Source organism: Oculina patagonica, chromosome 11, assembly GCF_052425735.1.
Source record: "Oculina patagonica isolate OP01 chromosome 11, crgOcupat, whole genome shotgun sequence".
Lineage (NCBI taxonomy): Eukaryota > Metazoa > Cnidaria > Anthozoa > Scleractinia > Oculinidae > Oculina > Oculina patagonica.
Window position 1 is genome coordinate 21448750 of NC_135768.1, and position 26099 is coordinate 21474848.

Below are 26099 nucleotides of genomic sequence, written 5' to 3' on the forward strand. Positions count from 1 at the left end.
ATCATTTTGTGTAGAATAATGGAGTCGCTATATTCAACTTCCTATCCTTATAGCGAGGAGACAAGTGGCGCCTTCGTAAAAAAAAAAATTGTGACCACAAATATGAATGTCATGTATGTATGACAGCCTCTTATTGCACTGCCAATCACAAAAATATTCGCCTTGGAGGCTCAGGTAGCGAGGTACTTAAGGCGTAGAACACAGTCTAAGAATTAGTTCTGTGAACGTTCTCGCAAGATACAACTGCACCAGTTGTCATACAATTCAGTGCTAAGAGGAGTTCTCCCGACTCAAAGCTTTCGTAAATCTCCTTGTGGCGGAACGACACTGCAGTTCGAAAATGAAACCGTTTTGTCCTGTGGTCCTAATTCTAATTGCGGCTTTCGTTGTTTCCTCGTACTTTCTGCTGATCACAGAATCCGCTACAACCAGCAACTTAAGGCAACAAGAAAGAGGTAAGTGCGATTCCGAGGTTTTTAGTACAAAACTGCTCTTGTCAGGAGGTTAAAGGAACTGAAATTTTCATGGATCAAACTGCTGTCTTCTTCAATTGAGGAAGACCATTACGCAATGCATTCGTAGATCTGGCTTTTCCACACACTTTTTGACAAATTCGGTAAGCTATTAGACAAACAGTAATTTTAAATGCACGGCTAGTACGACGACACTTGTATTGGACAATTATACGTACTAGACAAAAATAGGTAGTTTTTTCTTTCCCTCTCTTTATCGTAATTTCAACATGATTCTTCGTTATGAATCGTTCACGTTGCGTGGTCAAGGAAGAAAATGTTTGAATTATTGTTGCTTAAATTCAAAGGAGAACTTACACTGTGTGTTTCCAGTATTGCTGCAGATTGTTTTCAAAGGGTTACTGAAACCTTTAGAGGCTCTCGACCTTATACGCGGATAGCGACCAAACACAGAGCAGAAAAAGTGTTCGTTATACCCACGATGGAAAAAAAGTGCGGCCACGGAGCGAATCTACGGAGGGGTATCAAGTGGTCTCTACGAGCATTTGCGAGCATGCGAGCAGAGCGTTCTTCGTTGCGAGCACGAGCATTGGCACAAGTTAGTCTTGCGAGCAACGAGCACTTTTCAAAAAGCTGCCTCCACTAAAAACCGAGCGTTCGAGCACTTGTAAAAATATGCAAGCACGAGCAAACGAGCACCCACTAAAATTTTGCGAGCATCCCGAGCAGAAGGGTAATTTTGCGAGCACTGCAATATTTCGATGGACCATTCATGACCACTCTACGACAGGACATCTTGACTTTTCATCTTTCCATATTTTCATGCACGTCGAACACAATACGATAAAAAAGAAAGTAAGCTTTGGCAAGCAAGTTCTATTACTACAAAAGGTTGCAATCTTTGCACAAGTGGCGAGTAAACAATAGAAGCTAAATAGATATTGGTTTAATTTTTCTAGCGAAAATAATGTTAATCCCCATATTCTGTAGCTTAACACGTTAAATTGTTCACAGCAAAGACCAATTCATCGAAATTAGCCAAATGATGGTGGGGCTTGATTTTGCGTGTTCTTCAAACGAAAAAACTGCTACTAATGTGATTAAACACAGCGATAAGATTTTCAATTCCACAAGCGCGTGGCCGGACAAAATCCATTTAACTCTACACTGTTTGCAAAAATAACAACGTTTAAAGTTCTAAAGTCCCCGCTTTGTTCTTAAATTAAAGTAGTGCGCGAGCATTGGAAAATGTTCAAGGTTTCATTTTAGAAAACGGGAATCCCACAGTAATTGCAAGATGTATCTTAATGTTAATTTTCATTTTGTTAAATGTCTTTTCCTTTGCGCGGTTATGATCAAGATTTCTCTTTAAACCTGACCCTAAATTCTCGTGACCGTAAGTACTTCTGAAAAGAGTCTGAAAACAAAAGACTCAGACAGCACGAAGTCTAACAAGCTTTTGAAGTTTAAATTTTTATTCATGCAATTTGATGAATCATTCGCTGTTGTATTGGAAATGGTTTAGGAGGAGAGGAGGTTATTGTACTTTTGGGTGATGCAATTTTTTTTGCGAGCCTGGACGGATGTGGAAGTAAATGCGGATTAAAACATTAAAACTATAGATCAGCAGAATTCACAGATTAAAAATACAGAACTTGATATCAAACAAACGTTACTAAAGGAAACCATTTTATGTAATCTTTGTTATATATACATTGAAAAGTCTTGAAATAGTTACAGACTAAGGAGCGCCCAGATTACAGTGTACAGGTGAACGTAATCCTAGTCACCAGGTCATTGCAAGACTATTTTCGTGTTTTAGGCCTGGTTTTTCAGCTATTTATAGGAGGCAGGGACTAACCCTCAATTAGCTTTGGTTGCTTGCCTTTGTTTAAAGGACTGGTTTCGTGCATATAATCTAGCATATTAGAATGAAAATCATTCAGCAAATGATCTGCTCAGTGCTTTTGTATGATACTACATGTAGATTTGCTCTGCAACGGGTGTAGATTTTGTTTTCTATTCAAACAGTAAATTTATATAGCTTCTAAGAGCATTTTCAGTGAAGACAATGCTTAAGTAACTTAGTTTATTTAGCTGTATATAAATTCCGGCTACTGAAAATTAGAGTAATTTTTGGATCTGTGTTCAATAGCATTACTTTGCGTTTTGCCCTGCCATGATATAAGGTTTACTTTTGTTTACTATTCAAACAGTAACTAAATGTAGCTGCTAAGAGTAAATTTTACAGAAGACATTAAGTAACTTAGTTTACCTGTATATAAATTCCGACTACTGCAAAATTAAAGTAACTTTTGGAACTGTGTTTCATACTTTAACTTTGGGTTTTTCCAGCCTAAGGTTACAGCCTTTTCCTCTGTAAAAAGTATCCCTAGTTGCCTTTTAACACTGAAACTTTTGCGTGTTTCGTAAATGTCGCCACTATAACTTGAAACTATGAAGTCGAAGTTCTTGTCAAAAACAGCAAGCTCCCAAAAGGCAGTCTTGATTAATCACCTCGAAATTGTCTTTTGTCATTTAATTATTGACATTTTTCTTCTTATCTCTTTAGCTTCTTGGAAGGTTAATCACGATCATCGAATCAAGCGCGATGTGTCCAGTAATGACACTTCCGGATCCGTCAACACAACCCAAGTGCAAAACTTAACCACCACGGGGGTCCCCACAGTAGCTACAACTTACAGACGCCCTTTCTTTGGTTGGCCAACGAGACGAAGAAACACAGCAAGGCCAACTGGATCTGCTCTGAATTTAACAGGACTAACAGAAGTTCAAATACATGAACTATTAAAAGGAAACAAAAGCGAGGTTCCTCTCGATCATCTGGGATTTCCAATCATTCCCAACAGTCATCGCGGCACGCGTCGACCTTCACCGCGGACTGAACATAACGCAAGCAACCCCACTCAGACTTCAGGAAAAGAACGTGACGGGAACTTTTCTCACGAAATTTTAGCCGAGCTTCGCAAAAGAGAAAATGGAACTCAAGCTTCAACTTTGCGACCAAACACAACCACACCAACTTATTCTAACAGCAAGTTCCCACATACAGAAGGAGCTCAGGGACAATCTAGCAATGATAACAGACGAGGTATTTCCTTGGTCAACGCAAAACACAGCATTTGGATCTCTGTCGTAGCCGGCTTGTTACTGTCCGCGTACATCTGTCTGACGGTGAACTGGGTACGACAGAGGAGACGTGGAAAGATGACGATTGCTCCTGCGGGTAAAAGAGGTCGGGGGACTGCAGCAGTTATTTTCAAAGCATGACAATCCAAACGAGAAAACCGCTTTAACTTGCTCAATGAAATCGTTTAAAACGGCACGTTTTGTAGATGCTTTCAGTAAAGAAATTGTAGTTGTTGTAGATCATTTATTGTCATTGTAGTAGTAATAATTGGTTAATTTTATTTCATTATTCAGTTTTAAAATAATTCAAGTCTATTGGCTATAGATTTAAAGGATCGATTCTCGTTGACTGTTTGTATGAGTACGTTTTACTTATAAATTATCACATAATATATATATTTTTTTGTTTTTGTAATCCCTGTATTGTGCAAAGAGTTTGAAACATTCAGCAGTTCTTTATATAATTTCAGTGAGGTGTAGCTCGTGATTTAGGAATTAAATTAATTGTAGTTTTAGCCGCCTTGATAATTTTTACTTTAGGAAGTAAATTGAACTGGAAGGCTCAATTTACTTCTTTAAGAAAATGCAGAGTCATTCATGCAACGAAGTTAGCCGCCTTCAATGTTTTTCAAGGAAATGTTTATTAGGTCCAACCACATTGCTCCTTCTCTTGCAAATGAAGGATTTTATACAACGCCAAAAAAAAATGACTAAAAATAACCGAGGTCTAAGATATTTCTCCTTGACTCGTTTCTTAAAAAAATCTAGAGTTCAATAAACAATAAACTCCATTCTGTGCGAAACTAAAGTACGGGTATCTGTTCGCCATGATCTGTTCCGAGAATCGAGCAGATTCTCTGACTTGGGTTGTCCCTTGAGGTTGTTCACTATTTACTTCGACAGGCAATTATGGTAACGTTTAAAAAGCATCAGAAGATACAAATGACAAGATGAAACAAACATAGAAAAAACTGAGCTCTCCCGGCTAAAGAGTCCAACTTATTTACGTCCGTTCTGTGCGCGTGCCTGTCAGAGGTTAAACAAAAACAATTTGAGAGACTGGCACTTGGTTTATTAATAATTCCCGTTGAAGGGCTATTCAGGCAGCCTATAGATGACTGACGGCATTCTTACAAGTTGTATCGCAACTAATTCAAAAAAAAAAACCAACCTTTCCCAGTGCAAAGTACTTTGGCTACGACAAGAAGAGACGACATAGCTTTAAGCGGCGCAAAAATATGAGGTTGCAGAAGTCTACGCTTTTCTTGTGATTGATAGTCTTGTCTTTGGAAAGCTTTCGGCATGGGGTACTTCTAAGCCAGGAAAGTGGGATTGATTTTCCAGTGATCAAAATAAAAGACTGTGCAAAGGTTAAAAAGAAGTAACAACTTGCCAAGCAACAACAACAACAGCAGAAAATAAGCAATGAAGGGAGGCACTTGATTTGAATTTTAACGTTGCATCTTGATTTATAGCTTCGTTATAAAAACGTTTAACGGGGAGGTTAAAAAGTTCAAATACCCAATGACAAGTCTATATTAAACCCGGAAATCCGTTAAGTACCGATGTAATCATTTATACCTATCGACTTGACATTACTTAGAAAGGTACTGGGAGCTCTAAAATGGGGTCATATAAGGTGTGAGTGGTATATATTTAGATAAAACGTGTGAGAGCTGGCTGAACATTAAATCATGAAAACATATTGTTACTATTTCTTTATAGACCCGCTTCTATTTTAGGCGAGGACGTTAGTCTCGAGCCTTATGTTATGAAGCGATAAATCGGTTGGGTTTACAATGGGCGATGTGATGATTCGAACCGAGGGGGATTGGTAACTAAGAATATGGCTTGAGATTTGTTTTCCTCCGCCATCTTGGTTATTCGAGACTTTTTCGCAGCCAGAAGCCTTGACTCGAAGTAAGATTAGTAGCTGATATTTTTTTGCGCTCACTTACAAACATATTGAGATATCATAGTACACAAAAACCTTATCGACACACCGAACTAAATTGTGGTTTATAGCTGGGAGTCAGCTGGCGAGTGCTGTTTCGGCAGACCTTTGCCTTTCAAGACTGAAGTTGAACTGAATATAAAGCATTGAAAGCAATATAAGCACGGCTAATTAAACATCAGGATTGATATATTTGTGATCTGAACTACTGGCGACATTGTAACCTGAGCTTTAGCTGAAGAGGAGAAGTGCAGAAGAATATATTGCCACAACTGCTGAGGTGAGCTATCAAAAATTTATATCAGTTTGCTTGTACATGTACTTTATTGAATAACATAATGGACAAAGTAATTATGGAATCGAAATAACGATTTTAAAAGGCTAAATATCTGCTAGATGTTGTTATATTTAATTTGCTGGAATTTATAGATTACTAAGCATTGAGAGAGCTTCATTCGCGATCCCTTCTGTCAACAGAACGTTTTCGTATACTACTAGGTCAGATTTCAACATTGATTTTAATAATGGTGTGCAAAGCAGCAGTAAATATAAACAAGTGATTGTATATGGATACAAACAAACTTATTTTAGGCTTTACCACTGATAACAGAACTACAATTGATCACATTTATACAAATCTAAATAAATCAAGAGTCCAAACTGGTGTTCTCAAGACACACTAAAGTGACCTTAAAGTCCTTAAAGCTGGGTGGTTTAATAGCAACCAAAAAAGAGTCTATACATTTTTGTAGACCATAATAACTAGTAAATGATTTAAGAGGCATAGCGTACAGAAAGATGTGTTTCAGAAAAAAGAAAAATTTAAGTAACTACTTATGTTGCAATAAATTGTTGTAGTTAATCAGTCTTAGTGTCTAAACAAATATGTGTAAAACAATTATTAAATTTTTAACAATTGATTCTTTCTTTTATTATGTTTACAGAACAGAATTAAAAAACAACAGAAAACATCCAAAATACAGTTTTCAAAGAATCCACTGACAGCTGTGTTTTGTCCTAATTGCTTCAATATGTTTAATCTGCACTTTGTCGAGAAGCAGCATGAATGTGTGAATGTGGCTATTGCATTGGAACTGCTTTGACTGGAACTGGTTATTGGCCTCTATTCTGCCTCTATGCAATATATAGAAAGCCCAATCCTCACTATGAATGGCAGATATATTTAAACAAAACACAGCGAAAACCATGTAGCAATAACACCTAAGTTAAAAAAATAAACTGTGTAAAACATCTCTGGATTTGCTACTGAAAGATCCTTCAATTCAAATTCATTACTGGCAAACCACTGTATCAACTCTACTTCCTAGACTCCACATGTACTGTATCAAGATGTTGGACTTATTGGACTTACTTGCATCACAAATTGTACAGAAATTGCAAACAACTTTCAGCCCCATTTAAATTTAACAAGAGTAAATCAAGATGCTTTATCAACTTTACTTCCTGGAAACTTGTACTTCCTTGCACTGCGTGTTTTACCTCTAAATGATATTAAGTTTTTGGACTTACTGCACAAAATTTACATTACAGATTGTACAGTCAGTGCAGACAACTTTAAGCCACATTTAAGCAAGAGGCAATCTAGATACATTATTTCAAGACATTTTATTCTTGCCAAAGTTGTGGAAGTTTCCTTGCTGTCTCAGTAGTAAAGTTACACAATATGTTGCCTTCCATTCTGAAAAGTCGTGATAAAAGACATCTTATTAGAGTTGTACGAATTAAATCGTGCCAATTTTGTGATCAAAGCAGCTTACAATTTGCCTTTTATTAATTACAGTAACATTGGTTAGAAACTAACCTTTCCTTGGAATGCACAACTAAAAACACCACCAGAAACAAAGTACTGTATTTTAAAATTTTATTTACCTGACAAACCCATTTTCCCCCCTTTTATAGCAAATGTCTCAGTGTCTCAACTTTCGACTTACAGTGAGGAGCCCAAAAGGGTGACCACTTTTAATGTACTAACAATTTTCCTTGCACGAAAGAATGTGAATTAATTAAAAGTGGTCACACATTTGGGCTCCTTGCTGTAAATCACACATCTTTTGGACTCACATTTTCACTCAATAGACATTTTTGGCTTTGTCAGTGTAAATTGCCCATTTCAAAATCACATGATGCTCCCCAGAGAACTTGTTTTTAACTATCTGAATACCAAGAGAATTTTTCTGAATTTAAAGGAGTGATTCCCAAGAGTGATGTCACAGTCTGAAATTCTTGGTTTTCATGTTACGTCCTTTTATGATCTTATCTGGAGAGATCTGCTGAACTCTTTAAATGCAGCTTTTGAAAGTGGGTCCCTTTCCATTTCCCAAAGGAGGGGAATAATAACTTTAATACCCAAAACTGACGAAGCCCTTTCTGAACTTTCTAACTGGCGTCCCATATCTCTTCTCAATCTAGATTATAAAATTCTGTCAAAAGCTCTCGCAAAGAGAATAGAGAAGTGTTTACCAAAACTAATTAACTCCGATCAAACCGGCTTTGTCAAGGGAAGGTATATAGGTCAAAACATAAGACTTTTAAGCGATTTAATGGAGCATTTAGATGCGAAAAGGACCGCTGGTCTGCTCCTCTTTATAGACTTTGAAAAAGCTTTTGATAGCCTTGAATGGGATTTTGTTGCTAAAACTTTGAAAGTGTTTAATTTTGGCCCAAATGTTACCAGATGGATCTCAATCCTTTACAATGGTGTACAAAGTGCAATCATAAACGGAGGCTTTTTAACGAATTATTTCAATATATCAAGAGGGGTCCGCCAAGGCTGCCCTTTGAGTCCGTTTCTCTTTATCCTTGCGGTTGAACTGCTAGCTTTAAAAATACGCCAAGACCCAAACTGCAAAGGTATCTCTCTTCCAGACGAACAGGAGGTTAAGATTTCACAGTTTGCCGACGATACTACTTTAATAACAAAAAATGCTACATCTCTTAAACCATACTTAAATATTCTGGATTGTTTTGGAACTATTTCAGGACTGAAATTAAACAAGAAAAAAACGAAAGCAATGTGGATAGGCTCTATGAAAGACAGCAACCAGAAGATACTTGATTTTAAAGCCACAAACGAACCGATTAAAATTCTTGGAGTCCACTTATCCTATAACACAAACAAATGTATCGAAGAAAACTTTTATTCAAAGGTGAATAAAATGAAAATGAAATTAAATTTATGGCTCTCAAGAGATCTCACAATTTATGGCAAATCTTTGCTGGCGAAAGCTTTAGGTGTGTCACAGTTGGTGTATGCAGCATCTATGCTGACTGTTCCAGAAGCGGTCATTAAAACCGTTCAGGAGAATCTTTTCGCTTTTCTGTGGAAAAATAGGAAGGACAAAATAAAAAGACTTGTAATGTACCAACCAGTTGTAGAAGGGGGAATTAACTTCGTCAACTTCAATATGTTAGTTAAATCTCTGCGCCTGGCCTGGATTGGTAGGCTCCTAGGAAATTCTTGTGATAAATGGAAGGCAATACCGAACTACTACTTCCGAAATTATGGTGGCCTCCCGCTTCTCCTCAAATGCAATTATAATGTGGCTCTGTTAGATAAAGGTCTGCCCCTCTTCTACCGAGAACTTCTTCAATACTTTCAAGAACTCAAGAACATAACCAACATTTTCCCAAACGGTGAATTTATAATCTGGAACACAAGTCGATAACTATAGAAAATGCTACTTTATTTTGGAAATCATGGCTTGAACGTGGAGTTGTTTTTGTGCAGGATGTGTTAAATTCTAATGGCAATTTCTTATCTTACGAAGAGTTTAGTAATAAATTCAACATTACAACAAATTACATGCATTATTTCCAGCTTATTGCAGCCATCTCATCTCATCTTAAAAGGAAAGCTGCACAAACTTTAATACCTTCACGCGATCTCTCATCAAACTCCGCTTTCATCTCCTCAACTGAAACCTCGATTAACCTAGCTGTAGCACGCTGCAAAAATTATTACCAACTAGTAACCAGTCACAGTTTTATTATTCCAAGTGGTGTACAAAAGTGGCAGGAAAGATTTCCTGAAAATTTTACTAACTGGAGTGAAAAGTTCCAAGCAATATACCGATCAACTAAAGATAACAAACTGCGTCAATTCGGTTTTCGTTTCTTGCATAGAATAACTGTTACGAAGAAAGAACTCAAACGTTACCATCTAGCCAACGACGACAAATGTATTTTTTGTTCTAGTTCGGACTCAATTGAACATACCTTTATTGACTGTAATGATTCTGCACTCTTTTATTCACAAATTTTATCTTGGTTTAATCACTGTCAAGATACTGCGATCATTTTATCCAATAAACAAATTGCTCTTCATGACATATCGCATCTGTCTGAAGGGCTTTCCAGTCCCATAAAGCGCAGATTAGACTTCCTCATCATCTTGGCCAAACAATATATCTATGCTTCTAAATGTCTTCAGAAAAAACTCTTTGTCAATGAATTCGTGAATAAAGTCACTATTCAATGGAAATTAGAAAACTGCTCTCATTTTCAAACAACGACTGAATAATTTTCTCCAGGTATCTTATTGCGTAATTAATTAAAAATAGATAACTTTGCTTGCACTAAAAAAAAAAAAAAAAAAAAAAAAAGAAAAATATCATAGTTGTAATATGTTCAAATATTAATCTAATGCATAGCCCTCATATTACTTTATTTCCTGCGTATATTTCCCTTTATTTGTCTTTGTATTACTTTGTATATATTACATGATAAGTGTAAAATAAGTGTAAGTTATTTTATCTTAAGTTTTGTATGCAATTGGTCTGTAAGTAGCTGTATTGTTTACTTTTCTTGTGATGTATTTTTTTTTCTTGTGTGTGTTGCAATAAAAAAAAAAAAAAAAAAAAAAAAAAAAAAATGTTACGTCATAAAATTCTGAAATCAAAATTCACTAGGCCTGCTAAATTTTCGTTGTCATTAGGCGAAAGATAAACTAAAAATATATATTTTTGCAAATTTCCAGATCGATAGTGTCATTCGTTTTTAAAACAGAGCATTTTGAATATTTGAGTTCTCCGTCGTATGTGACATCAAGCTGAGTGCCGTGACAAAGCTGTTTTGTTTGAGAAAACGCCTTTCCTTTCCATTTTGTGCAGATTGAACATTTCAGATATAATAAGTGGTGTTTATGTGAATGTGTACTAGCTCTTAAGCCAAGGATGGCCGCTGTTGTAAACAGAATTGAGTTCCAGATGGTTTCTCTGACATCACGGCGGCCATTACTGTGTCCCTCGGCAGGACACAGTTATGGCGGCTCCATACTAAGCTTTATAAATTTGCGTAGAAAGGTTCGGAAAATAACTCGCGAACGGTACACCGCACAGACCCGAAACTTGGAGAAATTGTTTATCTATTTATCATCTATAATATTTAAAATTCATAGCTTCTGTAGTTGAATGGTTTCGAATTTATTTTTTGATTGCGTGACAGTGAAAACCAGCAATAGGACAACAAAAAAACAAAGCCCGAAAGGTCTCTTCTCAGTTCTTTGTCTGGAATTTTTAACATACTGTCTTGCTTTACTGGAACGTCCTCGCCTTAGTATGCATTGCATACCGGTTATTAGGAAATGGTGAACTCTTTTCCTTTGCAAAGATCAACTGTCTGACTTAGAACGGGCTTCAAGCGAGGAAACGTGCTTTTTTGTATTGTCGTTTAACGATTTAAAATCTTCATTACGTCAGCAGAAACTTAAAGGGGCAATGTCACGGGGATTTTGCTACATTTTTGGTCAAAATGGCGCTAAAAATATGACTTAGAACCTTCGCTTATACACGCAATGCGTCAACAATACCAAAATGAAGATAAGTGCGTTGTTGATTAACAATGCACTTGTTCATGTTTCCAACCTTAATATTAAACTTCAATAATAACAATAATAATAATAACAACTTTATTAACGTGTCAAACTGTAGTAGCTGAGGGGGAAAAGTCCCCTCTACTAATTGTGGACACCTAACCTGCCTAACTAAAAACGTAATTAATATATATAAAAAAAAAAAAATTGAAAATATTTATATACATTTAAAAAACCTAATTACAACTATTAACTAAACAAATATATTAAAATTCTGTTTCTTTAACTATATTAAAATATAAAAACTAAAATTATGCTAAAAATAAGTGCACTAGTTTAGTGTTTTGTGTTTTTTGTTTGAAAAACACTTGACCATTCCTTTTATTTTTTCAGTGATTTGAACGTGACTTTTGGATGATTATTTACTTTGCTATCCTTAGTCCTTGTTGAGAGCCACCCGCATATAGTTCTTTCATGGCAAGAGAGCCAAACATTTTTACAATTTGCATTATTAATTCTGTAATCGGGTGGAGTTAAGTACAGTTGGTGTTGGCAATAAAGCAGTTTTAAGCAGGGTCACCTTCCCTCGAAAGCTGACTTACTTCAGTCCAACAAGTTTGTGGAAAAACCTATTTAGATAAGATTGTAATTAAGTTTTCATATAACGCGCGCTCTGATTGGCTGAAACAGTGTACTTTATCAGAGTCCAGATGTACGGAGGAAATGTCACGCCATCGACCCAATATGGCCGACCACTATTCCCGAACGTCTTTCTCGGGTTTTGTCTTGACCCTGACATCTTCTTTGACCTGAAAAACGAGAATGAAAACGAGCTTTTAGCGTCAGTTAATTTAAAACGTCCTGTTCCTAACAGCACAAATTGCACGGCGTTAGAAAGTGAAATTTCGGTACAAGTTACGGAAAAAAACACCGAGCCGGAAAGTAAGCTTAACAACAAAACAACCAACCAAAGATTTGTAAACAACTCAAGGCCGAAATTGAAGACATTACAACGAAAGCAGAAACGAAAAACACGAAAGATAGTACAAAATGGGCTATCTGAGTTTTTGAATATGAGTTTCACATTATTTAAGTACGGAATTTTAGATAAAACACGCACAGCTACATTTTCGTGTAAAAAACAAAACAAACAAACAGCAATTCAAAAAACAGAAAACTAAATTAGCTAGCGAATACACACACAACTCAGACTTATCACATACTGAATAATTTTTTCTGGCGTTTTCAACAGCTTGGTGCCGTGAAAGAAAAATTGCCAAAAGCCTTCACAAAATGACAAACAAAGAAGCTAGACAACAACCTCGGTAAATTCTACGCCGAAGCTCGAACAAAAGACGGTGAACTTTACTCGAGGTCATCGCTTTTTGGATTTCGCAACGCTATCGAGAGACACCTAAACAATCCGCCCCTAAACCTAGGAATTTTTATTGCAAAAGGGGTTGAATTTCAAGCTTCGAACAAGCTGCTGTAAAGTTAGAAAAAATTGAACAAGCGCGAAAACAAAGAAAACATCGAACACAAGTTTACCTGTCATTCCAGAAGCAGACGTCCAGAAATTAAAAACCTCCAATGCAATTCAGGAAGACAATCCTGTTCATATATCCTTAACAGTGCAATGAATGGAAGGCCACAGCAACCACAGCAGCCGACTCTAATTTTTCCCCTGAATCCGATGGTTGTAAATGATTCGCGAAACACGCCGCACGGCCGCATTTTGTGAAGTACCAGCCACAAGCTTTGAGCAGTTTGTTTTTCTAGTTGTCAAGTTAACAACGTGCAAGTTTTCATGGACCAGAATTCAGCCGCTTTTCACTGAACAGTCTACTTTTCTATCATGTGTTGTACTAAAAGTCCTAAGAACTTCAAGGACTCGTGTTAAAATTCGGATTCCACTTGACGTTTTCAGCTTGTGGATTTCTGAACTTTGATGGTTTCAAACTTGATGGTTTGACAGCTGTTGACAGCTGATGTCTTATTCAACCAATCAAATTCTTTTAACCATTCTAACAAGTTTTGTGATTGGCTAATTGTTGCGTACTTTATCAGAGTACAGATGTACGCTGACGCCACTTCTATTCGCTTGAAAACAGTTTGTTTTGAAAATAATTACGCGATTTCTTGGGGAAATTTATGAATTTCTTAATTATAAAACAAATAAAGAAGCCTCGACTGTGCTCTGTTCTGTTGTAAAGCACTTAGGAAGCGACTAGAGCACTCAAGAAGTAGGGAGAAACACTCGCCTACGGCTCGCGTTTCACCCTACACTTCTTTCGTGCTCTAGCCTCTTCCTGCGTGCTTTACAACAGAACAGAGCACAGTCGAGGCTTCTTTATTTGTTAACTCGAAAATTTGCGGGTGGAACAATGTTTCTTTCTGAAAACGGACTCCTAATAGCCCTTGCAAACTCTGATATTTTTCTATTAGCAATAATAAAAATCTCTCAGTGTTGCACAAAGTGTATCTTGAGAACTGGATACCATGCTCTTGGCAAACTAAACACAACTGTAATTATTGAAAATGAAAGAGTAACCAGGATTCATAATTAAGTAAAATGTTTTTGAAACGTTCTCTGGTTAAAAATTTTGTTAAAGAATACCAAAATGAAGATATTAAGTGCATTGTTGATTATGACTGTAGTTGGAGTTACATTGGAGAAACCGGCAGATGTCTACAGACGCGAAGAAAAGAACACATCAGAAACGTTAAACATTGCAACAAAGGAGCGAACATTGCAAACCATGCATGGATGAACGACCATCAAATTGATTTCAAAAATGCAAGAGTCATCGACAAAGGAGACTATCGCGTGCGAAAAACTCTTGAGTCATGGCACACTGCCATGACAACTGAAGCGGACAACAATGCTAGGTCATTACCTCCACAATATTCTATTCTTTTAAAATAGTTCTCTTTTATTATCAAATTCTCACTATTTTTCTTGTCACCTTTTTACGCATTTTTATTCTGTAATTTTTTCACACCATTTTACCCTATATATTTATTCATTCGCGCCATTTTTATCATTCGTTAAAGGCTGCAGTTTGGCAGCCGAAAGCTTATATTTTAACAAAATTTTTAACCAGAGAACGTTTCAAAAACATTTTACACAACTGTAATTTGAAGTACGTTTGGAATGATGTGTTTAAAGGGGAACTCGTGTGATCACGACGTTAATAACACAACAGCCAAAAGTCACGTTCACATCACTGGAAAACTAAAAGTAATGGTCACTTAACTAGTGCACTGAAGTTTAATATTAAGGTTGGAAACATGAACAAGTGCATTGTTAATCAACAATGCACTTAATATCTTCATTTTGGTATCCTTGACGCATTGCGTGTATAAGCGAAGGTTCTAAGTCATATTTTTAGCGCCATTTTGACCAAAAATGTAGCAAAATCCCCGTGACATTGCCCCTTTAAGTTTCTGCTGACGTAATGAAGATTTTAAATCGTTAAACCACAACACAAAAAAGCACGTTTCCTCGCTAGAAGCCCGTTCTAAGTCAGACAGTTGATCTTTGCAAAGGAAAAGAGTTCACCATTTCGAAAAAAAGAAGTGGGTCTATAAAGAAATAGTAACAATATGTTTTCATGATTTAATGTTCAGCCAGCTCTCACACGTTTTATCTAAATATATACCACTCACACCTCATATGACCCCAATTTTAGAGCTCTCAGTACCTTTCTAAGTAATGTCAAGTCGATAGGTATAAATGATTACTTCGGTACTTAACAGATTTCCGGTTTTAATAGAGACTTGTCATCGGGTATTTGAACTTTTTAACCTCCCCGTTAAACGTTTGTATAACGAAGCTATAAATCAAGATGCAACGTTAAAATTCAAATCAAGTGCCTCCCTTCATTTTTGTAGCACATTTTGTAATAGCTTTTTTGGCGTTGATTGCTTATTTTCTGCTGTTGTTGTTGCTTGGCAAGTTGTTACTTCTTTTTAACCTTTGCACCGTCTTTTATTTTGATCACTGGAAACTCAATCCCACTTTCCTGGCTTAGAAGTACCCCATGCCGAAAGCTTTCCAAAGACAAGACTATCAATCACAAGAAAAGCGTAGACTTCAGCAACCTCATATTTTTTGCACCGCTTAAAGCTATGTCGTCTCTTCTTGTCGTAGCCAAAGTTCTTTGCTGGACTGGGAAAGGTTGGTTTTGGTTTGAATTAGTTGCGATACAACTTGTAAGAATGCCGTCAGTTATCTATAGCTACTGGCTGCCTGAATAAACCTTGTTAAATTTCTAACGGCTTCTATTAGTAAACCAAGTGCCAGTCTCTCAAATTGTTTTTGTTTAACCTCTGACAGGCACACGCACAGAACGGCCGTAAATAAGTTGGACTCTTTAGCCGAGAGAGCTCAGTTTTTTCTATATTTGTTTCATCTTGTCATTTGTAACTTCTGATGCTTTTTAAACGTTACCATAATTGCCTGTCGAAGTAAATAGTGAACAACCTCAAGGGACCATCCAGGTCAGAGAATCTGCTCGCTTCTCGGAACAGATCATGGCGAACAGATACCCGTACTTTAGTTTCGCACAGAATGGAGTTTATTGTTTATTGAACTCTAGAATTTTTCAAGAAACGAGTCAAGGAGAAATATCTTAGACCTCGGTTATTTTTAGTCAGTATTTTTGGCGTTGTATAAAATCCTTGCATTTGCAAGAGAAGGAGTAATGTGGTTGGACCTAATAAACATTTCCTTGAAAAACATTGAAGGCAGCTAACTTCGTTGCATGAATGACTCTTCATTTTCTTAAAGAAGTAAATTGAGCCTTTCAGTTCAATTTATTTCCTAAAGTAAAAATCATGAAGGCGGCTAAAACTTCAATTGATGTAATACTTAAATCATGAGCTACACCTCACTGAAATTATACATAAAGAACTGCTGAATGTTTCAAGCTCTTTGCACAATACAGGGATTACAAAAACAAAAAAATATATATTATGTGATAATTTATAATTACAACGTACTCATACAAACAGTCAACGAGAATCGATCCTTTAAATCTATAACCAATAGACTTCAATTATTTTAAAACTGAATAATGAAATAAAATTAACCAATTATTACTACCACAATGACAATAAATGATCTACAACAACTAAAATTTTTCTACTGAAAGCATCTACAAAACGTGCCGTTTTAAACGATTTCATTGAGCAAGTTAAAGAGGTTTTCTCGTTTGGATTGTCATGCTTTGAAAATAACTGCTGCAGTCCCCCGACCTTTTTTACCCGCAGGAGCAATCGTCAGCTTTCCACGTCTCCTCTGTCGTACCCAGTTCACCGTCAGACAAATGAACGCGGACAGTAACAAGCCGGCTACGACAGAGATCCAAATGCTGTGTTTTGCGTTGACCAAGGAAATACCTCGTCTGTTATCATTGCTAGATTCTCCCTGAGCTCCTTCTGTATGTGGGACCTTGCTGTTAGAATAAGTTGGTGTGGTTGTGTTTGGACGCAAAGTTGAAGTTTGAGTTCTATTTTCTCTTTTGCGAAGCTCGGCTAAAATTTCGTGAGAAAAGTTCCCGTCACGTTCTTTTCCTGAAGTCTGAGTGGGGTTGCTTGCGTTATGTTCAGTCCGCGGTGAAGGTAAACGCGTGCCGCGATGACTGTTGGGAATGATTGGAAATCCCAGATGATCTAGAGGAACTTCGCTTTTGTTTCCTTTTAATAGTTCGTGTATTTGAACTTCTGTTAGTCCTGTTAAATTCAGGGCAGATCCAGTTGGCCTTGCTGTGTTTCTTCGTCTCGTTGGCCAGCCAAAGAAAGGACGTCTATAAGTTGTAGCTACTGTGGGGACCCCCGTGGTGGTTAAGTTTTGCACTTGGGTCGTGTTGACGGATCCGGAAGTGTGATTACTGAACACATCACGCTTGATTCGATGATCGTGATTAATCGTCCAAGAAGCTAAAGAGATAAGAAGAAAAATGTTAATAATTAAATGACAAAAGACAATTTCGAGGTGATTAATCAAGACTGCCTTTTGGGAGCTTGCTGTTTTTGACAAGAACTTCAACTTCATGGTTTCAAGTTATAGTGGCGACATTTACGAAACACGCAAAAGTTTCAGTGTTAAAAGGCCACTAGCGATACCTTTTACAGAGGAAAAGGCTGTAACCGTAGGCTGGGCAAAACACAAAGTTAAGGTATGGAACACAGTTCCAAAAAAGTTACTTTAATTTTGCAGTTGTCGGAATTTATATACAGGTAAACTAAGTTACTTAATGTCTTCTGTAAAAATACTCTTAGCAGCTACATTTAGTTACTGTTTGAATAGTAAACAAAAGTAAACCTTATATATCAAGGCTATAAGGTTTTGACACTTAAAAAATATTTTTATTTTTTTATTTTTTTTTTTTGTAAAGTTTCTTATCTTATCTTATCATGGCAGGGCAAAACGCAAAGTAATGCTATTGAACACAGATCCAAAAGTTACTCTAATTTTCAGTAGCCGGAATTTATATACAGCTAAATAAACTAAGTTACTTAAGCATTGTCTTCACTGAAAATGCTCTAAGAAGCTATATGAATTTACTGTTTGAATAGAAAACAAAATCTACGCCCGTTGCAGAGCAAATCTACCTGTAGTATCATGCAAAGGCACTGAGCAGATCACTTGCTGAATGATTTTCATTCTGGTATGCTAGATTATATGCACGAAACCAGTCCTTTAAACAAAGGCAAGCAACCAAAGATTATTGAGGGTTAGTCCCTGCCTCCTATAAATAGCTGAAAACCCAGGCCTAAAACACGAAAATAGTCTTGCAATGACCTGGTGACTAGGATTACGTTCACCTGTACACTGTAATCTGGGCGCTCCTTAGTCTGTAACTATTTCAAGACTTTTCAATGTATATATAACAAAGATTACATAAAATGGTTTCCTTTAGTAACGTTTGTTTGATATCAAGTTCTGTATTTTTAATCTGTGAATTCTGCTGATCTTTAGTTTTAATGTTTTAATCCGCATTTACTTCCACATCCGTCCAGGCTCGCAAAAGAATTGCATCACCCAAAAGTACAATAACCTCCTCTCCTCCTAAACCATTTCCAATACAACAGCGAATGATTCATCAAAATTGCATGAATAAAAATTTAAAATTCAAAAGCTCGTTAGACTTCGTGCTGTCTGAGTCTTTTGTTTTCAGACTCTTTTCAGAAGTACTTACGGTCACGAGAATTTAGGGTCAGGTTTAAAGAGAAGTCTTGATCCATTCATAAGCGCGCAAAGGAAAAGACATTTAACAAAATGAAAATTAACATTAAGATACATCTTGCAATTACTGTGGGATTCCCGTTTTCTAAAATGAAACCTTGAACATTTTCCAATGCTCGCGCACTGCTTTAATTTAAGAACAAAGCGGGGACTTTAGAACTTTAAACGTTGTTATTTTTGCAAACAGTGCAGAGTTAAATGGATTTTTTTTCAGCCACGCGCTTGTGGAATTGAAGATCTTATCGCTGTGTTTAATCTCATTAGTAGCAGTTTTTTCGTTTGAAGAACACGCAAAATCAAGCCCCACCATCATTTGGCTAATTTCGATGAAATTGTCTTTGCTGTGAGCAATTTAACGTGTAAGCTACAGAATATGGGGATTTATATTATTTTCGCTAGAAAAATTAAACCAATATCCATTTAGCTTGTATTGTCTACTCGCCACTTGTGCAAAGATTGCAACCTTTTGTAGTAATAGAACTTGCTTGCCAAAGCTTACTTTCTTTTTTATCGTATTGTGTTCGACGTGCATGAAAATATGGAAAGATGAAAAGTCAAGATGTCCTGTCGTAGAGTGGTCATGAATGGTCCATCGAAATATTGCAGTGCTCGCAAAATTACGCTTCTGCTCGGGATGCTCGCAAAATTTTAGTGGGTGCTCGTTTGCTCGTGCTTGCATATTTTTTACAAGTGCTCGAACGCTCGGTTTTTAGTGGAGGCAGCTTTTTGAAAAGTGCTCGTTGCTCGCAAGACTAACTTGTGCCAATGCTCGTGCTCGCAAAGAAGAACGCTCTGCTCGCATGCTCGCAAATGCTCGTAAAGACCACTTGATACCCCTCCGTAGATTCGCTCCGTGGCCGCACTTTTTTTTTCCATCGTGGGTATAACGAACACTTTCTCTGCTCTGTGTTAAGTCGCTATCCGCGTATAAGGTCGAGAGCCTCTAAAGGTTTGAGTAACCCTTTGGAAACAATCTGCAGCAATACTGGAAACACACAGTGTAAGTTCCCCTTTGAATTTAGGCAACAATAACTCAAACATTTTCTTCCTTGACCACGCAACGTGAACGATTCATAACGAAAAATCATGTTGAAATTAAGATAAAGAGAGGGAAAGAAAAAACTACCTATTTTTGTCTAATAGCTTACCGAATTTGTCAAAAAGTGTGTGGAAAAGCCAGATCTACGAATGCATTGCGTAATGGTCTTCCTCAATTGAAGAAGACAGCAGTTTGATCCATGAAAATTTCAGTTCCTTTAACCTCCTGACAAGAGCAGTTTTCTACTAAAAACCTCGGAATCGCACTTACCTCTTTCTTGTTGCCTTAAGTTGCTGGTTGTAGCGGATTCTGTGATCAGCAGAAAGTACGAGGAAACAACGAAAACAGTAAGAATTAAGACCACAGGAGAAAACGATTTCATTTTCGAACTGCAGCGTCGTTCGGCAACATAACAAGGAGATTTACGAAAGCTTTGAGTCGGGAGAACTCCTCTTAGCAATTGTATGACAACTGGTGCAGTTGTATCTTGCGAGAACGTTCACAGAACTAATTCTTAGACTGTGTTCTACGTCTTAAGTACCTCGCTACCTGAGCCTCCAAGGCGAATATTTTTGTGATTGGCAGTGCCATAAGAGGCTCTCATACATGACATTCATATTTGTGGTCACAATTTTTTTTTTCTTTACGAAGGCGCCACTTGTCTCCTCGCATATAAGGATAGGAAGTTGAATATAGCGACTCCATTATTCTACACAAAATGATATTTCCTGAGCTTATACGGACTACGTTGCACTGAGTTAATAAATGCATGTATTTGCATATCTCCCAGTCGGCCACCAAAGAGAATGACCGAACCAAGAAAATCGATCCATAGATCGATTAATCTCTGTGCGTTTCGTCAGAGAATTTTCTGCTTTACAGCTGCAATTTGACATGTTTTCTTATAAAAAAAAAACTTTCAAAGCGCCAGCGAAGGAAAATTGCAATACCGAGCCGTTTATTAAGTAGTCTGTTCTTATGGAGGAGATATAATTAGCTCAAAGAGTGGTGCTACGAGCTTGGCCGGTGGGAGGGTCACGTGATAGCTTGCATGGAAGGCAGGAAAAGCATTCTTAATTGAGAGTTGTATACTCGAACCGGCTAGGACAGAATTCAACTTCAAATGAGATATATTGTATAAAAAAGGCCACTGCCTTACTACAAATCCACACACGCCTGGAATTATGACCGTACAGATTAACTTTGAGAGATAAAATGGTTTAGATAAAGCAATGTCCCAATCGGAACGAAAATCCGTAATAGTTCTGGTTAACGTTATGTGCCGTGCATTGAAAAGCACTTAATAAATCAAACACTTTGCAGAGTTTAGCCGTTCGTATGTCAAAAGACAAGGAAGGCTTTTGACAGAAAGGGAAGATGTCTAAGCCTCAGTCCCTGAAGAATTTTCCCGAATTAGATTTGAAGTAAGTCAGGAACGTGGAATCGAGATTCCCTGAAAAGAGGTGTCTGTACAAAGGTTAAACTTTAGAATTTTACAAATATAAAAAACACGCAATCGAAGTCAAAAGGAGGAATTTTATTTCAATATGAACTAGAACTAGACCCTTAACGAGTTTTGTTTAACACTGCTTCTTAGAAACATAATAATAATAGTTCGAATTCTCGATGACTGTCCACTTTACAGCTCTTCGACATTTAAACGAAGAGCCCTTTACACTGAAGTATTCATTCATACCAATTTACTCAAATCAATTAATTGACTTTGCATTACTCGAAAAGTTGCTACTATTTTTAAAATGGGGTCAGAGTTTTTTTTGAAAAAGAGGTGTCTGTACAAAGGTTAAAATTTAGAATTTTACAAACATAAAAAACACGCAATCGAAGTCAGAAGGAGGAATTTTATTTCAATATGAACTAGAACTAGACCCTTAACGTTTTGTTTAACACTGCTTCTTAGAAACATAATAATAATAGTTCGAATTCTCGATGACTGTCCACTTTACAGCTCTTCGACATTTAAACGAAGAGCCCTTTACACTGAAGAATTCATTCATACCAATTTACTCAAATCAATTAATTGACTTTGCATTACTCGAAAAGTTGCTACTATTTTTGAAATAGGGTCAGAGTTTTTTTGTGCAAAGGTTAAGGCATAACAGTTTTACAAACATAAAAAACACGCAATCAAAGTCAAAGAATAATAGTTTTTTTTTCATACCAGCTAGAAACTAAAGACAAATACTACACACGATTTAAGATCAGTAAAGTTTTAACAATTTTTCGTAGAATCGTAACTTCTTTATGAAATCTTGCATTTAGACGCTTGACGAAGACAAGTCCAATTATTCAAGCTCTACTGTATTTAAGGTAAGCCGAAAAGTAGTCAAGTTCCTTTTTGGCAATTATAACACAAACGAACTTAAATTTACTTGAAAAACTGATAAGAATTTTTAAGCGATTTAAAAGCCATGAAAGAGGTTTTTAAATAAGGTGTTGTTGATCGATAAAAGGAACTCTTAATACAGTATGTCAATTTAGAGAAGCGGTAACCAGTTCTACATTATTAGGTCCAGTTCAGGCACCAAATATTTGTCTTTTACAAAACCTAAATACCTTCAATTCGATTCAATTAAGAAAATGAATTTTTTTTTGTTCTTGGGCAAAACAATAGCTTTACTCTCAGTTTTTCTCTTTACGTAGGAGTATAAATAGGTAACGGCAAATTGTTAAGAAAACCCTACAAACTTTTTAGACATACGTTAACAGACCGTTTCGGTGAATATCTGTTCGGAAGACCTATAATCTCCTACGATTTTCGGATTAAAGTGGGATAAAAATGGATCAATCTATTAAAGAAATAATAAGAATATAATTTCATAATCTAATTTTGAGCCACGTTTTATCTAAATATATACGACTCACACCTGATATGACCCCATTTTAAAATTCCCAACAACTTTTCAAGTAATGCAAAGTAAATTGGTATAAATGATTTCTTCGGTACTTGACGGATTTCCGGTTTGAATAGAGACTTGTCATCGGGTTTTTCAACTTTTCAAAGTTCCTTGTAAAACGTTTTTATAACGAAGCTATGATTCGAAAATGTAACGATGTAACGTTAAACACAAATCTTGTGCATGTTCTTCATGTTTGTAGCACGTTTTGCAATAACTTTCTTTGGCGTTGATTACGTATTTGCTGCTGTTGTTGTTGCTTTGTTAGTTGTTACGTCGTTTAAACCTTTGCACCGTCTCCTGTTTTGATCGCACTGGAAACTCGATCTCACTTTTCTGCCGCTTACAAGTACTTCAAGTCTAATGCACGTGGAAAACGTTCCCAAGACAAAAATATCAATCACGAGAAGTTTATAGACTATTGAACCACTGAAAGTCATATTGTCGTTTAATAAAGAGCTGCTAATCCCTTTCAAGTGTTTTGTTTATCGAATGCTTTTAAATGTATGTCACAAAGGCAGAGATCGAAAGGATTTGGAATCAACCTGGAAATTGCTTAAGCCTAACCGCGAATTTTATCACGCGCAAGGTAACCGAAGTAATTTGCACTGGGCAAGATTGGTTTAGTTTGTGATAGTTGGAATACAGCTTGCAAGAATGCCCTCAGTCATCTACTGCCTGCCTGAATAAACCAAGTTAGCTTTCTAACGGGACATCGAATTCTATTAATAAACCAAGGGCCAACCTTTCAAATTGATTCTGCTTAATCCCTCTAACATCCACGCGCGCAGAACGATCTAACAGAATTGGGCTCTTTAGCCGAGAGAGCTCAGTTATTTTCTAAACAATTGTTTATATATTTGTCTATTTTGTATCTTCTGATGCTTTTTTAAACTTCCGGCTGAGCCAGCGTGGCGATCGATAAATTAAAATGAAATCAATCGTAGTTAATTAACTGTTTCAGACACCCTAATTATTTCCGAGTACTTACTTAAGCGGAATTAGGCTCGGCTCGTGGCCTAGTAAACATATTCGTTCAAACGCCGACAGTTTATAAGCCTAATTTAATTTAAAATAATTTAGTCAAGATAAAAAAAAACGCTTTTTAGGCGCCGAAATTACTCGACTAAAGAAAGTAATTAAAAGCTAATGAAATGGTATGCAGACTTTTTATGCTTTGAAGCTGAACCTCCCAGGAAAATATATTTTAACGAAGCTTCTGCTGGTTCCGATCCCAGGAATAAATCTTTTTGCCAAAAGCTTGGAAAAATTAAATCAAATTAAAAACGTTCTTGCCGATGACAGTGGAATACACTACATCTCATAATAACAGTATCTATCGCCATTGATGTTTTTATCGAGTGAGCCTCATCAACTTCAAAGAAGGTACACCAATTGTGTTTATAAGATTAAAGCGTTCGCCAACTGTTCAAATTAAATGGATAATACAACAGTAATATTTATCTTAGTGTTAATCTCAACTAGGGAAAATTTTATCGATTAAAGTTTAAAAGTAAAAAGTCAGGCGACGAATTCTTTGCACTTTTAAAATTATTTTCTAGATGAAATCAGTTAAAGCCCTATGTCCCAGCAGGGGAGAAAGAAATTGAATAAGTCAAACAAATCGACGTATGCCGATGCTAGTCCATCGACGCGGCCTTAGTATCTCTCAACAATTTGTCGAGTTTCCCTAACAATTTGCCGGTACCAATTTATACTTTCGGGTGGATAGAAAAACTGTGAGAGTAAAGCTATTGTTTTATCCAGGAACACAAGTGTCAGAGTTGCTCTAAAGCGTAATTCCAGGAGGAGCAGGGAGTGACGATCGCCCGAGCCGTTGCTAATGATATCAGTCGTACTCGGCTGACTCAGAAGCCAAAATTGTCATTTTCTTAATTGATCTAGCCTGCGAGCAGGCTCACCTTCGGGGCACACGCGCGAGAAACACCGAAGTGGCGAAGCCGCAACACGTAAGCAGCGGGCAAACGCGCGAGAAACACGTGAACGGCGAAGCCGCAACACGTAAGCGGCGAAGCTGCGACAGCGAGCGATCAGCCACGAGTGACTTTATTGGCGCCTCTCCACCAGTCTCCTCCCCGCCGTATCGCTTCGCTCGCCAGTCGCGAGTGCCCCAAAGGTATACTGTATTCGCGCGTGCCCCAAGGTGAGCATGATCGCAAGGTAAATTGATTCGAATCCAAGGTATTAAGGTTTGGTAAAAGACAAATATTTGGTTTCTGAATAATGGATCTAATAATGGAAAACTGGTTACCACTTTTCAAAATAAAATAATAAGATTTTCTTTTTATATGAAATTTGTTCTCGATTAACACCTTATCCAACACCACTTTTATCGCTTTGAATTCGCTTAATAATTTTTATCAGTTTTTCAAGTAATTTAAGTTCGTTTGATTAAACTGGCATAAAATACACAGGTACTTAACTAATTTTCAGCTTACCGTAAATACAGAAGAGCTAGAAATATTGGACGCGTGTCATCGGATATTAAACAATTCAATTTTTTCGTCAAGCATCCAAACGAAACATTTCATAAAAGGAGTAATGATTCTATAAAAGAGTGTCAACTGATTTTAAATCATATATGTAGGATTTGTCTTTCTAGCTCGTCTAAGAAAAACTTTCCTTTCTTTGACGTTGATTGCGTAGTTTGTTTGTAAAACTGTTATGCCTTAACCTTTGCACAAAAAACTCCGACCTCATTTTCAAAATTGTAGCATCTTTTCGAGTAATGCAAAGTCAATTAATTAGTTTGAGTAAATTGGTATAAATGAATTCTTCAGTACTTAAGGGCTTTCCGTTTAATATCAAAAAGCCTTAAAGTGGACTGTCATCGAGAATTCGAACCTTCTTATCAAACGCCTCAATTCAACATTTTTCAAACATGTTATGATTCTTAGAAGCTGTGTAAAACTTAAGGTGTTAAAGGGTCTAGTTTTTGTCATTCTAGTTCGTGTTTAAATAAACTTCCTCTCTTTGACTTCGCGTGTTTTTTTTATGTTTGTAAAATTCTAATTTTTAACCTTTGTGCAGTCACCTCTTCTCGAATCATAGCGTCCTGATAAAAACGTCTAACGGGGAAGTTGAAAAGTTCAAATACCTGATGACATACAAGTTTTTTTTTTTAACCGGAAATCCGTTAAGCACCGAAGTATTCATTTGTTCCAGCTGACTTTACATTACTTAAAAAGTTACTGGGAGTTTTAAAATGGGGTCATATAAGATGTTAGTGGTATATATTTACATAAAATGTACGTGTGGAAGCTGGCTCGAAATTAAATCGTAAATTAAAGATCTATTCTATGTATTTTTTCTAACGGAACCCATCCATTTTAAGGAAAATGGAAAACTGTTTTCCCTTGTAAAGCGAACTATCTGACTTAGAACGGGCTTCAAAAGAGAAAACTTGGTGAAGTATATTTCAAATGAGCTTAACTTAAGTCGAATTTGGTCCAAATCAAGAAATGC

At 36.7% G+C, this 26099-nt stretch overlaps 2 protein-coding genes across 2 annotated transcripts; one reads left to right on the forward strand and one right to left on the reverse strand.

The window, feature by feature from the left end:
• Positions 1–340: 340 nt before the first annotated feature.
• LOC144631224 (uncharacterized) lies at positions 341–4046 on the forward strand. The gene is made up of 2 exons (XM_078489638.1): positions 341–455; positions 3046–4046. Exons 1-2 carry the CDS (start codon positions 341–343, stop codon positions 3762–3764), a joined length of 834 nt encoding a protein of 277 aa, XP_078345764.1. The 3' UTR covers positions 3765–4046.
• A 12271-nt stretch (positions 4047–16317) lies between these two features.
• On the reverse strand, positions 16318–20096 carry LOC144630712 (uncharacterized). The gene is made up of 2 exons (XM_078489089.1): positions 19969–20096; positions 16318–17350 (listed from the first exon to the last, which is right to left on the reverse strand). Exons 1-2 carry the CDS (start codon positions 20078–20080, stop codon positions 16632–16634), a joined length of 831 nt encoding a protein of 276 aa, XP_078345215.1. The 5' UTR covers positions 20081–20096; the 3' UTR covers positions 16318–16631.
• Between the last annotated feature and the right edge of the window lie 6003 nt (positions 20097–26099).